The sequence below is a fragment of the Polypterus senegalus genome, chromosome 1 (assembly GCF_016835505.1).
Source record: "Polypterus senegalus isolate Bchr_013 chromosome 1, ASM1683550v1, whole genome shotgun sequence".
In the NCBI taxonomy this organism is placed as follows: domain Eukaryota; kingdom Metazoa; phylum Chordata; class Cladistia; order Polypteriformes; family Polypteridae; genus Polypterus; species Polypterus senegalus.
In genome coordinates, this window is record NC_053154.1 from 148,489,769 (window position 1) to 148,504,058 (window position 14,290).

Here is a 14,290-nt window from a genome sequence, read left to right on the forward strand (position 1 = left end):
CATACACACACACTGCTTACAAGCAATATTCTCTCTAAAGCAAGGCAAATAATAAAACAACATTTCCTTATTTCTTTAATTCAATTTTATGTTTAAATACTTTAAACTACAACTTACTCTTCTGTTCTCTGTCTCTGTTTGGACGCTCTTTACTCTTTTCTGTGTTCAGAGTCTGCAAAGTGTGTCTGGACCACTGAGTAAGATGGTCATACATTGAGAAAACAGTCTGTGTACTAAGTTGGATGAGATCTGAAGCACCATCCTGTAGCCTTACCATCCTATGACTGTCTTCATTCAAAACAGCCATAATTTCTGCATAAACCTTAAATTAATAATAAAATAGATAAAATGTGTAAAACAAAGATAAAAATGGTCTAATATTACACCATCAAGGCAGCAAAATGGGCTAATGTACAGGGAGTGGTAGCATGAGTAGCAAAGAATACCAACTATCAGAGTGTGTACAGGTATTAAAACAAATAAGCATAACAGAAAAAGGTGGTTGCAAATAAAGCAACATAGTTCCTCTGGTAAAGAAAAACTTCATCAGTTTAGTACAAAACTTAGTAAAAAAAAAAAAAAACTGGTATATTAGTAGACATTTAAACATAATTTTATCTTAATTTATGAAGTTTATAATCAAGAGTTCTTAAAACAAGACAAATAGGCCATCAAAAAGCACAACATTCACAAATAATAATTACCAATTACAAATTAAAAATGAGAATGAAATAAAATTCATAAAGTTGTGGTTTCCTGGAATGACTGAAATACTTTACCTCCTGCTGATGCTCTTCAGTACAACCCAGTAAAACATAGACCAGTATATGTGGGAGTAGATATATGGCCACTTTGTAGTCATGCTTCATTATGAAGCTGCAACAATTAAAAACCTTGCTTGCTAATTCATGTTTGACCTGTTAAAAGCAAATACTTAAATCATAAATCAGTTGTAAACACTGACTACTTCTAATTCCCAAAACATATTGCCTTAACCAAAATACTATTACTGACCACTAGATGGACTAAAAGAATTAAACAATCCAAGTGCCTGAAATAAATTAATAGTATTGTCAAGATGTCATTTAATTACAAGGATAATTACAAAAAATCCACTGTATGTAAATCAGAAATAAATAATTCCAGTGTTTAAGGTTGACAATGTCACTAAAAACGTGGATTTTACATAACTGAGTAATCATGATTATTGATATTCTCAGTCACATTTAATACCTCCAAACCTTCGTCTATATGTAAAGTGATAACCATCTGTCTCATTTCATCAATACAGTCATAATGAACCCATAACAGAAGGCACAATACACAATCTGATTTACTGAAATTAAATTGGACATACAGAATCTAGATGCATTGAAAGAACTGCAGCTGAACCATAGTGTATCACTACACTGGTGTTTGACTGCATATAATTCTCTGAATCCAAATTTAGCAAATTGATGGACTGACCATTTTATGGCTTATAGTCTACTCACTGGATGCCTAATAGGAACACATTAACACATGTTGTTCCAAACTCTGCTGGCCAGCAGTATTCAGCAATATGAAGAACAGAACTAAATGGCTATCACAACACTTGACACTAACCTGCGATTGCACAGAGAGAAATTGCCTTTCACAGGTGAGGCACAAGCAACATATGTCTTTCCATAGGGGTCTTACTCAAGAATACAGCCTTAAAAAATTAATCTGTATTATAAATACACACATGTTTACATCCATCCTCCATTTTCACAACCCGCTTATCCAAGGCAGGGTCGGGGCAGCTGAAGATTATTCCAGCAAGCATTAGGTGCAAGGCAGGAAAAACACATGGACAGGGAGCCAGCCCATGCACACATTTATGTTTTGCTTAACTTAAACCCATTTACCATAGGAATACCTAGAATTTTCTATATAACTCTGTAGAGGTGACCTCAAAGCCAGTGTAAATATTTGTTATATGCATACCTTAGTGATCAAATATCCTGCCCATGTTGCAGACCATGTAGCAAAACTTCTTCCTAGATCACTTAAATAGATAGGTTTCTTAATTTTGTCCCAGTTTAATGCTTTTTGAGAGCTTTTATACCTGTGATTTAAAAAATATTCCAGAAATTAAAAAAAATTTATAATGACAACAGACAACTCAAGTAAAAGTTCATCCAACATAAACCCAATATTTGGAGATTTAAAAGGTTCTACTTAGCATTAAAATTCCTAAATAACTAGTCTTGCTGAAGCCAGACATATAATATGTGAATTTTTCTTATAACTGGGTGGGAATGATTAGATGGCTGACTGAGTATCACATTTATAAACCAATCCAATCTATCCATCCATCTAGCTAGCTATCAAAAGGTCTCCTAAAAACCCTATTAAATATATATATGTATGTTGCATATACAGAGAGCACATTACACATAACTTGTTGCAAGTGAAAAACCTTCCTGAAACATCAGATTATACTTTGGCATTGAAAGAAATCAATGAAGTGGTAAAAATGAACAATATGTTGTTGCAGGTGCTAAGTGTGCTCTATTCTTCACTGTTACAATGACAGTGTAGTAGCCAATGTACAAGAACTGGCAGCTATGCTTGTGAAAAAATGAACTGCAAAATAGGCATTCAATACTTTGTGTGTTACACTCTGTCAACTGAACTGCCATGAAGATAGCTGTTAACAAAGAACCACAGGAGATGCAAATTTCAGCACTCAGGACACCAGAATCAACAAATCTGCCTAATACTTTCTGATTCCACATCTAAATGATTAACTAAAGCAAGTTAACATTACTGTATAACTGAAAATGCAAACATTCCATGCCAGAGTAGCTGCAGCGTTTTAACATGTTGCAATGCTCATCTAAACTCAGCTTGCTGTTATTCCATAAAGTGATGCAATAGTTAAAGTGATAGAAATATACTGTAGCAAACAGAAGCAATTATTTAACATGTGTACCTGCAGTGGTCTACCTGTGCGTGTGCGTCTTTTCTGTCATTACAAGGTACAAATTCATCATTAACCTTCAGGTAACTTGTGCTACTTAGCTCCTGAATAGATAACAGCAGTGTTATACTGTTTATTTCCTTTCAGCATCAAGCCTTTTATTCTATTTGTTTTGCTCTCACTCTGAACCCCGATATTTTAGTTTATGGCATGGACTGGAGGAATTAGGGGAAGGTGTTTTTGGAATAGACCTGTGGGTTTAGCCTTTGCAACACTGGATTTCACTGCCATTCGCTACAAATCTGTTAATGGGTTTTTCCCAGACATCAAAAGAGAATACACATCTAGTCCCACGAGACTACTAAATAACCAATTTCATGTGTTTAAAAATTTCTCTGTGAAGTTTTACAATTATGAAAGATGAGTAAGGTGTGGTTTTAAATGAGTATGATAGGATCAAGACTAAATGAAAAAGGTACTTTGAAAAGCTGTTGAATGAAGAAAATCCAAGGTTAGTACTTGGGGATGGAGTCTCAAATGAAGGGCTAGTACCAAGAATAAGAAGGAGGAAGTGAAGGAGGAGCAGAAAAGAATGAAAAATGAAAAGGATGAAATACCAGCAGAGGTGTGGAAGAATTTAGGAGAAGAGGAAGTAGATGTGTTGTGGGATCTAATGCAAACCTATGAACAGGAAAGAATACCAGAGGATTCGAGGAACAATGTGGCTGAAACTATTTATAAGGAATAGGGTAATATTCAGGATTGTGGAAACTATAGAGGGATGAACTTGATGTCACAAGCATTGACAATTCGGAAACAGGTTATAGAGAGGTGGCTTAGGGAAGAGACCACCATAGAGCAGTAGCAGTTTGGTTTTATGCCAGGGAGAGGAACAACTGATGCAGTCTTTGCATTGAGAAGGCTCATAGGGAAGCACTGAGAAAAAAACAAAAAAGTTTGCATATGGTATTTATAATTTGGATAAAGCTTATGATAGAGTGTCACGTCAAGAGGTCCGGTGCTGCATGAGAAAGAAAAGAGTACTAGAGAACAATGTGAGGATTGTCTTCATTAAGTCCTTACCTGTTTGATCTGGTAATGGATGTGTAGAGTCATGGGATAAAAGATCAATACCCATGGAGCATGCTTTTTACTGAAAGCACTCAGTCATATATCACCAGAAAAGAGGAAGAGAAGAGAAAGTTGGAAGAATGGAGAAGGTTGAAAATAAATAGGAAGAAAACAAGTTATACCAGGTTTAATGATGATTGGGATCCAGAGGTTAGCCTGCAGGGAGAACTATTGAAAAGAGTGGATAAATTTAAGTATCTAGGATCAGTGGTAGCCCAAGATGGAAAACTAGATTCAGAGATCACCCGTTGAGTCCAGTGTGGATAGAACAATTGCAAGAAGGTATCAGGAGTATTGTATGACTGAAGAATTAGTGCAAATGTTAAAAGATAAGGTTTTTAGTACAGTGTTAAGACCATATGGAGCATAAATGGATGACCAGTAAATGGAGCACAGGAGAAAAAGTTAGATGTGACAGAAATTAGAATGTTAAAATTGATGTGTAGAGTTACAAAAAAGTACAGAATAAGAAATTAGACAATCAGAGGTACAAAAAAAGTGAGATATCTAAGAAAGTAGGCTGAAGTTACTTGGACATGTGATGAGGAGAGACAATGAATATGTATGCAAAAGATTGATGGGAATGGATGTACAGGAGAAGAGAAATCAAGGGAGGCCAAAGTAAGGTGGATGGATAAAGTAAAAGAATATCTGAAGGAAAAGAGCTTGACTGGCGATGAGATATAAGACCAGGCTTTATGAGGAACGTTGAACAAGTGCATCAACCTCAAATAGAAGTGGGAAAATATGATGATGATGATGAAGAAGAGTGTAAAACAAAATAAGTACTATAATAAGCCTGGTAATACTTTTGAATTTTGTCTACTTTCTTAAAGGAATTTACTAATAAGAAAGTATTTCTGAAAAATATTTACATGGAAACCAAACAGAACACATGTTAGATGCTAAAACACAAACAAAACATAGAAGAATGAGACTAATTAAAACTTTTACTAGAACATTCAAACTACAAAACATCAAGTCATCCAACAAACCTGCTGTTCAAGTGTGGTTCTAATATCTCTTGCACTTGTTCAGGAAACTGCCTCCACAGCCTGCGACCTGGACAATCACTGCGGCCTTCCCTGCATTCATAAATGGCAAGGAGCTCCTAAAAATATAACAAAATTAAATAACAAAGATTTTTTTTTAATAATGTTGCCTTCTGGCATCTAGAGATAAAATAGATTAAAAATAACATAACACAGCATTCTGAAAGTCACTTAATCCAAATTAGGATTCATGGAAGAACATTTTTGGATTGCTAGCAGTGTAAGAAAGAGCCCTGGCGAAAACATGCATACTTTAAACAGAGAATGCCTGTATAACTCAGTATAATGAATCCTTAAGGCAACAGAGCTAACCACTATGCTACCCATGACATACACAATATGTTACAATTATTTATTGCAATTTTTACCCTCTTTACACACATAAGCTATTTTCATTAATAGACAAAAATCCAAATAAAGTATGTAAAGAATTACCAATACCTGCATTGCATAGGCAGCAGAGTCCTGCGCACGCACATCATCTGCATAAGCAAGAAAGGCCCTGGTTAGTTCAGTCAAAAGATCTTTGGCAAAACTGGCATCTTCAACCCCACTCTAAGAAGAAAGAAACAAAGTTTATGAAGCACAGATTCACATTTATTGAACTTTTTTTAAAAATTCTGTGCGACTTTGAGACTTGAGATTTGTCTAGGCCAACAGCAGAACTTGGAACTAGCAACCATGTCAAACATTACAAGCAGCCCAAATGGCCTTAAAGGTGAAATTTGGTATTTTGGGAGGCAAAGAATTTTCACATTGGCCCCAGAAATCTGTAATGTTAAGTCATATTAAAAAAAAATACAAATGGCTTAAAGTTTTGTGCAAACAAAGCAAACCTGCCAATCTGATGACTAATACTTTCCACCCTTTGGAGTATATTTTTTAACACAATAAAAGTTGGAAATAACGTATTTTCATCATAGATTTTTGGCACTTTTTGGCATCTTTTCTAGATTTTTGACACCCTTTCTGAGGAAAGGAAATGCGCATTATTTTTGTTCACTACAAAACCAATCAGAAGAGCCATTGGAATATGTATTCTCTTAATTTTTATCAATAGCCTTTCTGTAATCTGGCATGGTTTGTAGCACTTAGAGGGGAGTTGTGAAGCTGTCAGTGCTAAACAGGGTGTGCAGAAGATAATAAACATTTACTTTATTAAAAGCATTTTCTTTCATCAATTACAGTAAACGGAACAATACCTCCAGAACCTAATGATTAATGATGACTGGAAAACCATCTCCTTCATTAACACAAATGGCAGCCTCTAACATTAAACAAGAATGGGCAAAAATTCCACTGGAAAAACTGCAACAATTAGTTTATTCACTTCCCGAGTGATTAAGAAGTGTAATTAAAAGAGAAAGGGATGTGGCTCAGTGGTAAACTTGCCTCTGCCAAAACGTTTTGGAGTGTGTTGCAGGCATCAATTTCTAAATTTATATTTAACAAATAGGGTTATGTTTATGAATGAAAACACTGAAAATCTTTTCTTTTTCTTTTGCCTGTTAAATAAAAATGAATTACCAATTACAGATTTTATTCTTTATTGTATGTCCTAACTTTTTTGGAAATGAGTTTTGTATATGTTCAAATAAATAAATAACATCATATACAGGGTAGTTTACCACAAACTTTGATCCTTTGCCTTGTGTGCTTGTTGTGTTCAGGTCTAGCCGTCCAGGGTCAATAGCTCCCAGTTCCCCCAAACATTCTCCACACAGAAGACGTACTTCAGAATTTGTATCCTGACAGCCTTTTAGCAGGATTGTTACCATCTGGGATATTATTGGCTCGACAGTTTCACTATCCATTGCATACTGAATAAGTTTTTCCTAAAAACAGCCATTATTCAAACAAAAATAAAGACATGAATTACAAATACACAGTACATTACAAATATGAAAGTATGTTAATACTATCCACATCTTTTAATTTTGGGAGAGAATTGACTCATTCCTTCTTCAATGTACTGTGGATTATCAGCTGTTACAAAACTGAGGTGTCCAAAAAGAGGAGGAGCCAATATTATTTGCCATACTGACTACGAGTGTGGTATTATTAATTGGAATAATAAATATGGTCTTTGAAATACCCTGAATGAGTTCTGCTTTTTCTTCTAGATGTTTTGTCAGAGTGGTTCATTCACAAGTACACAAAGAGAGAAGTACAAGAGAAGTACATCTAATATTTATAATTTAATTTTTCTTATTCAGTTTCTATACTGTAAAAGACAAATATGTTCTGAGATTTGTCAGTCAAGTAAAACGGACCTTTCAAGGTAAGGTAGTTATACTTGCTAATCATTGTGCCAGACAGTGGCGACATAATGCATGTTGATTACAAATAATGCATAAAACGTTGTAATTTGCTTTCAATATATTTTTCAAATTTAATTACTTTTGATAAGAAGTACCATTATTTACCAATTCTAACTTTTACTTTGAAACCTGAGGGTCCAAAAACTGTCAAAAAGAGAATTTATGCAAACAAAAGTCTGCTGCAATGAAATCTTTCACAATCCTAGACAAGCACAAAATATAAAAATCAAAAAACACAACAGTATAAATTAAAAAAAAATATATTTAGCTATAGTATTGTTATACTTACTATGATAAGCAAATTGCATTAACATTTTTATGGAGCCCATAAAATATAGTTTTTAAGATTCATATCACAATATCTGAATGAATACTAATTTGAACTTATAGGAACCTAACATTTGGCTACTCTGAAATGAAGTGCACCATGCAAAAAACAGTAATAACAGCAGAGCACGTTTAATGCTGTAATTAGGTTTTTATATAATATATTAGGCATATTTCAGATATTGTGGTGACATTTCTCAATATTTGTAAACATAACTTGGGTATCACTTTTCGTTTACATATGTTATAGCATTGCCCTTAATTCATCACATATTGATAAAAGAAAAATAAAATTCAAAATTGACTAAGAATTAGTAAGCAAGACTTCAAATACATTAAATACCTATTGTGGAATAGAAGGCAACTACTGTAAACTTCAACAATATACTACCTGATTCTTATACATCATCTCCTTTAAGCTGGTAAGAGCATGTATTCGTATATCTACATTCTCATGTTGAACAGCTCTCATGGATTGAAGAAGAGATGCCTGCAAGTCTGTACTCTTGGAGGTTTGCTGGTCAAGATTTCCGAAAGAGATTATAATATTACACACAGATATATATAGATTTATAAAACAAAATATATAAATAATATACACACACATACATATATATATATATATATATATATATATATATATATATATATATATATATATATATATATATATATACACACACATACATATATACTCCAACTGTATATATGAGGGATATCCAGAAAAAAAGGTTACAAGTGCCCTGGAGGGTGCAGGGAATTTTTTTTTTCGAAGGTTGGCATACCTGCGTGTAGGGGGGTCCTAACGGTCAAAATAAGCCCAGGACCGCGTCAGTCAGTTGTGAAATGTCATTACAGCAAGCGAGTTCGTCAACCTCTGCTGAGGCCGTTTGCTCCACCTACCGCCGATGCGAGATTCGTTCGGTCATCAAGTTCTTCACTTTGCGTCGTGAATCCGCAGCCGAGATCCATCGTCAGCTTGTGGAAACTTATGGACCTGAGGTAATATCACGTCAGCATGTTTACAAGTGGGTTAGGTCGTTCAAAGAAGGTCGCACTGACACTCATGACGAAGAAAGGAGTGGGAGGCCGTCTCGTTTCAGAAGAGCTTCTGCAGCAAGTTGATGAAAAAATTCGCAGTGATCGTCGTGTGACGATTGACATCCTTCATGAAATGTTCCCACACATCTCACGAAGTCTCATGGGTAAAATTGTCTCAGAAAAACTTGATTACAGAAAGCTGAGTGCAAGATGGGTGCCAAAAATGTTGACTCCAGAACATCGCCAAAATCGCGTTTTGGCTGCATGTGAATTTCTTCAGCGTTATGAAATCGAGGGTGAGGCATTCCTTGACTCTATTGTGACTGGAGACGAAACTTGGGTATGTCACTATACTCCTGAGTCCAAAAGGCAGTCCCAACAATGGCGCCATACCCATTCCCCATCAGCCAAAAAATTCAAAGTTCAGTTTTCAGAGCGGAAGATTATGGCATCTGTCTTTGGGACAGAAAAGGGGTTTTGTTGGTGGATTTCATGGCCAAAGGGACCACCATCAATGCTGAAACATATTGTGAGAACCTAAAAAAATTGAAAAAAAAAGATTAAAGACAAAAGGAGGGGAATGCTGACTCATGGTGTGTTCCTCCTTCACGACAACGCCAGACCCCATACTGCTCATGTGACTCAGGACCTGCTTGTGTCCTTTGGATGGGATATTGTTACCCACCCACCCTATTCCCCGGACCTTGCGCCCTCAGATTTTCGCCTTTTCACCAAACTGAAAGAATTCTTGGGTGGGAAACTTTTTTCCAACGATGAGGAGGTGAAGGAGACAGTGGAGAAGTGGCTTTCGGAGGTGGAGCGGAGCGTATTCGACGAGGGTATAAAAAAGCTGGTGCCCAGGCTGAAGAAGTGCATCGAAGTTGACGGTGATTATGTTGAGAAATATAAACATATTTTGGAACATACCCTGTAAATTTGGTTGAAGTATATTCATTTTTTGATTTTTAACAGCTGTTGTAACCTTTTTTTTCTGGATATCCCTCACACATATATACACATACATACATACATACATACATACACACACACATACATACAGTATATATAATTTCATAGTGACTAATACTAACCTTTCTATAGTCATGTAAAACTTTCTGAATCTCTTTCAGCTCTGAATGATCAGGTAAAAAATAGATCTCATGAAGGAAGTCCTGAACTGCAGCTCTGGAAGCACACTGGATTTGTTAATTTCAACCATCCAAAATATGAAACATGCATAATAAAAGAATAAAGTAAATATTAAAGAAAACACACCTGTTTTCAACAATGAGGTAATGAAATATAACAGCAGTTTCTTTTGGCTGTGAAGGAATTAGAGGAAGTAATCCAACGATAACATGACTAAGAAGAGGTCCCAAATAAACTTTATCTATGCATCGGACAAAGCAATCCCAGGCTCTGTTAACAGAAAGGATAGGCGGAAATTTATGTCAGCACAAAAAAGGAAAACAGCACATCTACATTTTTTTAATATCTTAGTGTAATTAATGTATACCTGCTTTCCTATTGTACCAAGAGAGACTAAACATATTTAAAAATCCAAATTTAAGAAAGCACAGTGATCATATGTCTGTAATGTAATCTTTGCCTTTACTCCCACCATTATGATTTGTAGTTCTAATGATTTAACTTTGTAGCTTTTATCTTTCATTAGGTAGTATATATGCAATTCACTGAAAAATATATTTTGTATTGTAACCTACTGCAGCAGATTTTAAAAGTACCTTGTGATGATAGTCCCTATAAATTGCGTAGATAATAAATTTATTATTTTCATTGATTACATTACAATGAATAAGACACAAAACAAACATGAATTCAGTGAATGTCATTTACAATACATTTATGTTATATATCAAATATGAACAATAATCCCTATACACAGTAGTCCATTCTACCTTTTGAACTATCAAAAGCACTTTAAGTACAGCTCATAATTTTACTCAGTAGTGTATCTGGGTGCCCCCGTGCTTGTACATACTGCTGACAATGTCTGGGCATGCTCCTAATGAGACAGCGGATGGTGTCCAGGGGGATCTCTTCCCAAACCTGGATCAGGGCATGAGTGAGCTTCTGAACAGTCTCTGGCGCTAGTTGGCATTGTTGGATGCACAGATACATAATGTTCCCGAGGTTCTCAATTGGATTCAGGTCTGAAGAACATGCGGGGCAGTCAATGGCATCAATGCCTTCATCATCCAGGAACTGCCTACACAGGGCTCACCGCACCAGCATAAGGTCTGACAATGGCTCTGATGATTTCTTTCTGGTACCTAACAGCAGTCAGGGTACTGTTGTCTAGCACATGGAGGTCTGTGCATCCATTCAAGGATATGCCTTCCAAGACCATCACTGACCCACCGCCAAACCGGTCATGCTGGATGATGTTGCATAACGTTCACCACAGCGTCACCAGACTCCTTCACGTCTGTCACATGTGCTCAGTGTGAACCAGCTCTCATCTGCATAGAGAATGGGGTGCCAGTGGTGGAGCTGCCAATTCTGGTGTTCTCTGGCCAATGAAGCTGCACAGTGATGGGATGTTATCATAGGTCCCACTAGAGGGTGTCAGGTCCGCATCCCACCCTCATGGACTCTGTTTCTGACAGTTTGGTAAAAAACATGCACACCAGTAGCCAGCTGAAGGTCATTTTGCAGGACTCTGGCAGTGCTCTTCCTGTTCCTCCTTGCACAAAGAAGCAGATACTGGTCCTGCTGCTGGGTTGATGCCCTCCTACAGCCCTGTCTAGCTCTCCTCACGTAATTTCCCATCTCTTGGTAACTCCTCCATACTCTTGATATTGTTCTGGGAGACACAGCAAATCGTCTTGTGACAGCACATATGAATGTACCATCCTGGAGGAGCTGGACTACCTGTGCGACCTGAATGGGCAGCAGGTACTGCCTCATGCTACCAGTAGTGGCATGAACACTAGCAAAACACAAAATTAGACGACAATCAGGCAGGAAGAATAAGGAGAGAGTAATTGTCTGTGGCCACCACCTGCAAAACCATTCCCTTTCTGGGGATTGTCTTGCTGTTTTCTCTCCAGTACACTTGTTATCACTTTAATTTGCACCAAGGATGTGAAGCTAATTCACAGTTACTTAAGCTTCCTAACTGGAGAGACTGATATCTCTAAAGCTTAATTGACTTATTGTTAGACTGTGATGAGTAAGTGTTCCCTTAATTTTTTGAGCACTGTATATTTTGTCCATGCTGCTTTCAATTCATGACCTGAGAATCTAATTAAAAGGACTTGCTCCAGTTATTTGTAATGTTGCAAGATATTCATAAGAAATCAACTTCAGTTCATTCTGACATGCAAGACTACACCTGGTTTTGAAATTCAAGTTGATTTTGAAGCCCCAGTGGATTAATTGTCTATGGCAGTGATACTATGGATCAGTACTATATAACATTTTGTTATCAGCATGAAATAGATACATTCTACTAAGTCTTAGCCTTAGAATTCTCTTAATATTTGGCTATTTGTGTAGGAGAATAGAAAAAGATATTAAGTGTAACATGACTCTAGAATAAACAGAAGTTCTCACTTGCAACAAAGCTGAGGGAAGTCATCTTTGTATCTTAGTGCTGTTCTCAATGTAGTCATCATCTTGACTCTCACAGAACTAATGTGTTTTGGGCCCATGAGTGTCATCAAAGATACCAAGCTGTTTAAAGCCTGTAGATGACAAAAAGAGTGCCAAGTGCATAACCTTGAAAACATTAAAGTAATTCATTAATACATTATATATGGTAATGATTATATTTACCATTTTTTTCTTTTCTTTCTCTCCAACACTAGAGCTCAGAAGATGCATGTTGAAAAAAGCCAAAATACCTAAAAGCTTGGGCTGGAGATAATCGGCCTGTGGAGAGCACATATATTTTTTAAAGCAGTATTCTATTCAGTATTTCTATGTGTCATTACGAAAATAAGAATTAAGTCTTAGATTACACTATTTACATTCAAGTAACTTTGTGACTAAGACAGCATAAAGTAATCATGTCATGAATTTACAAAAAATACAAGAAATGTGTTTTATAGAAAATAACTGTAATGTTGTAAGCAGTAAGTACATAAAATATATGGTTACCTAATAACAGTAATGGCTCCAAGGTAAAAGTGACCAGTAAGGCATTCTATTGTAAAACACATTCTTAAACTTAACACTCGCATATGGATAATGCAGAATTGCAAGCAAGGCTAACATCCATGTCTTTGAGGGGAAAACCAAAGTACTTAGTAAATCACACAGACACCATGAGAATATCTTTGAGGCAGCGATGGTAACCGCTAACCACTGACCTTATGTGTGCCTATAAATAAATTAAAAAACGAATAAATTGTCACACATGTGCATCAATAGATCATCCTCCAAGCTCTTCTGAGGTATGTACTACCACCCCGGGTCAAGAGGGGTTGCTGGTGCTAACCTTATCCTCTTTTATTCCTTTCACAGTACCAAGAAAACACCCAGTGAGGACAACCGACACCTCCGCTGCATATCCCATGGTTCCCAGAAGAAGGCATCACTATGAGTACGCACAGCAGAACAGAACTCCTTCCCACAGTGACTATAACAGGCTTTGTTAGCCAAGAAAAGTTCCCAAGACAAAGACCCTGATTCTCATTTGTTTTAGTGCTATCTAGCACACCTTTTGTTTATTCTTCAATTAAACAGGGACGACTGGGTTGGTGCCCCAACATTTCAGCTTGTGGACCTGCAATTCCTTCCATCAACCACAATATATACAATGCGAAGTTGACTCACTCATATCTCGTTTAATTAAAAATCTGAAATTTGGCAAGATGGTATCCACTAAGAAAGGACATTTCAATATTTCAATATTTAGGAGCAAACCACCCCACAAAATAAAAATTCTAAATCTCAGAAATGCTTTGAATGAAATTAGGTGACATTTAAAAAAAAACAAAACTTAACTGAAATGTGTTTTTTTATTTGTTGATATTTGTCGTTAACAATGCTCTAGCAAGTGGGACATTTAATTCACTGTGTACCCTTTTTGACACTGTACAGCAATCACACAGAGAAATGGGGTGTGCCAGTTTATGCAAATGAAGGCTGTCAACAGAAGCAAAGTAAAAACAGAAACAATGAGTGAAGCTCAAAGAATAGGCATGTAGCAAATACTCAATAAAGCTCAAGTGCTTGTCAGGTGCTATGGTTGTGAGCTTGGTCAATTTTACACAACTGTGCATTGTCTGCAATAATCTTTAGGTGCAGTAGGTGGTAAGTGTCAAAGTAACATCCACATGAATGCCAGGATCCAAGGTTTCCCAGGAAAACACTTCCCAGAGTATCACACTGCTTGCATTCTTCTCATAGTGCATCCTGCTGCCATCTCTTCCATAAGTAAATGATGCACACACACAGACCAGGCCACCTTATTCCACTAATCCACGGTCCACTTCTGACAC

At 36.5% G+C, this 14,290-nt stretch overlaps 1 protein-coding gene across 5 annotated transcripts in view; it reads right to left on the minus strand.

The window, feature by feature from the left end:
* The window catches only part of atr (ATR serine/threonine kinase), a 108,403-nt gene that overhangs the window by 56,759 nt on the left and 37,354 nt on the right, over window positions 1-14,290 (minus strand). For all 5 annotated transcript variants that reach the window (XM_039760394.1, XM_039760389.1, XM_039760407.1 and 2 more), the window contains 11 exons: window positions 12,621-12,716; window positions 12,399-12,529; window positions 10,095-10,238; window positions 9,911-10,004; window positions 8,170-8,295; window positions 6,759-6,965; window positions 5,572-5,685; window positions 5,074-5,189; window positions 1,969-2,089; window positions 780-917; window positions 118-322 (listed from right to left, as the gene is read on the minus strand). In XM_039760394.1, the coding sequence (XP_039616328.1) occupies window positions 118-322; window positions 780-917; window positions 1,969-2,089; window positions 5,074-5,189; window positions 5,572-5,685; window positions 6,759-6,965; window positions 8,170-8,295; window positions 9,911-10,004; window positions 10,095-10,238; window positions 12,399-12,529; window positions 12,621-12,716 (1,492 nt within the window). The remainder of the gene's footprint in view (window positions 1-117; window positions 323-779; window positions 918-1,968; window positions 2,090-5,073; window positions 5,190-5,571; window positions 5,686-6,758; window positions 6,966-8,169; window positions 8,296-9,910; window positions 10,005-10,094; window positions 10,239-12,398; window positions 12,530-12,620; window positions 12,717-14,290) is intronic.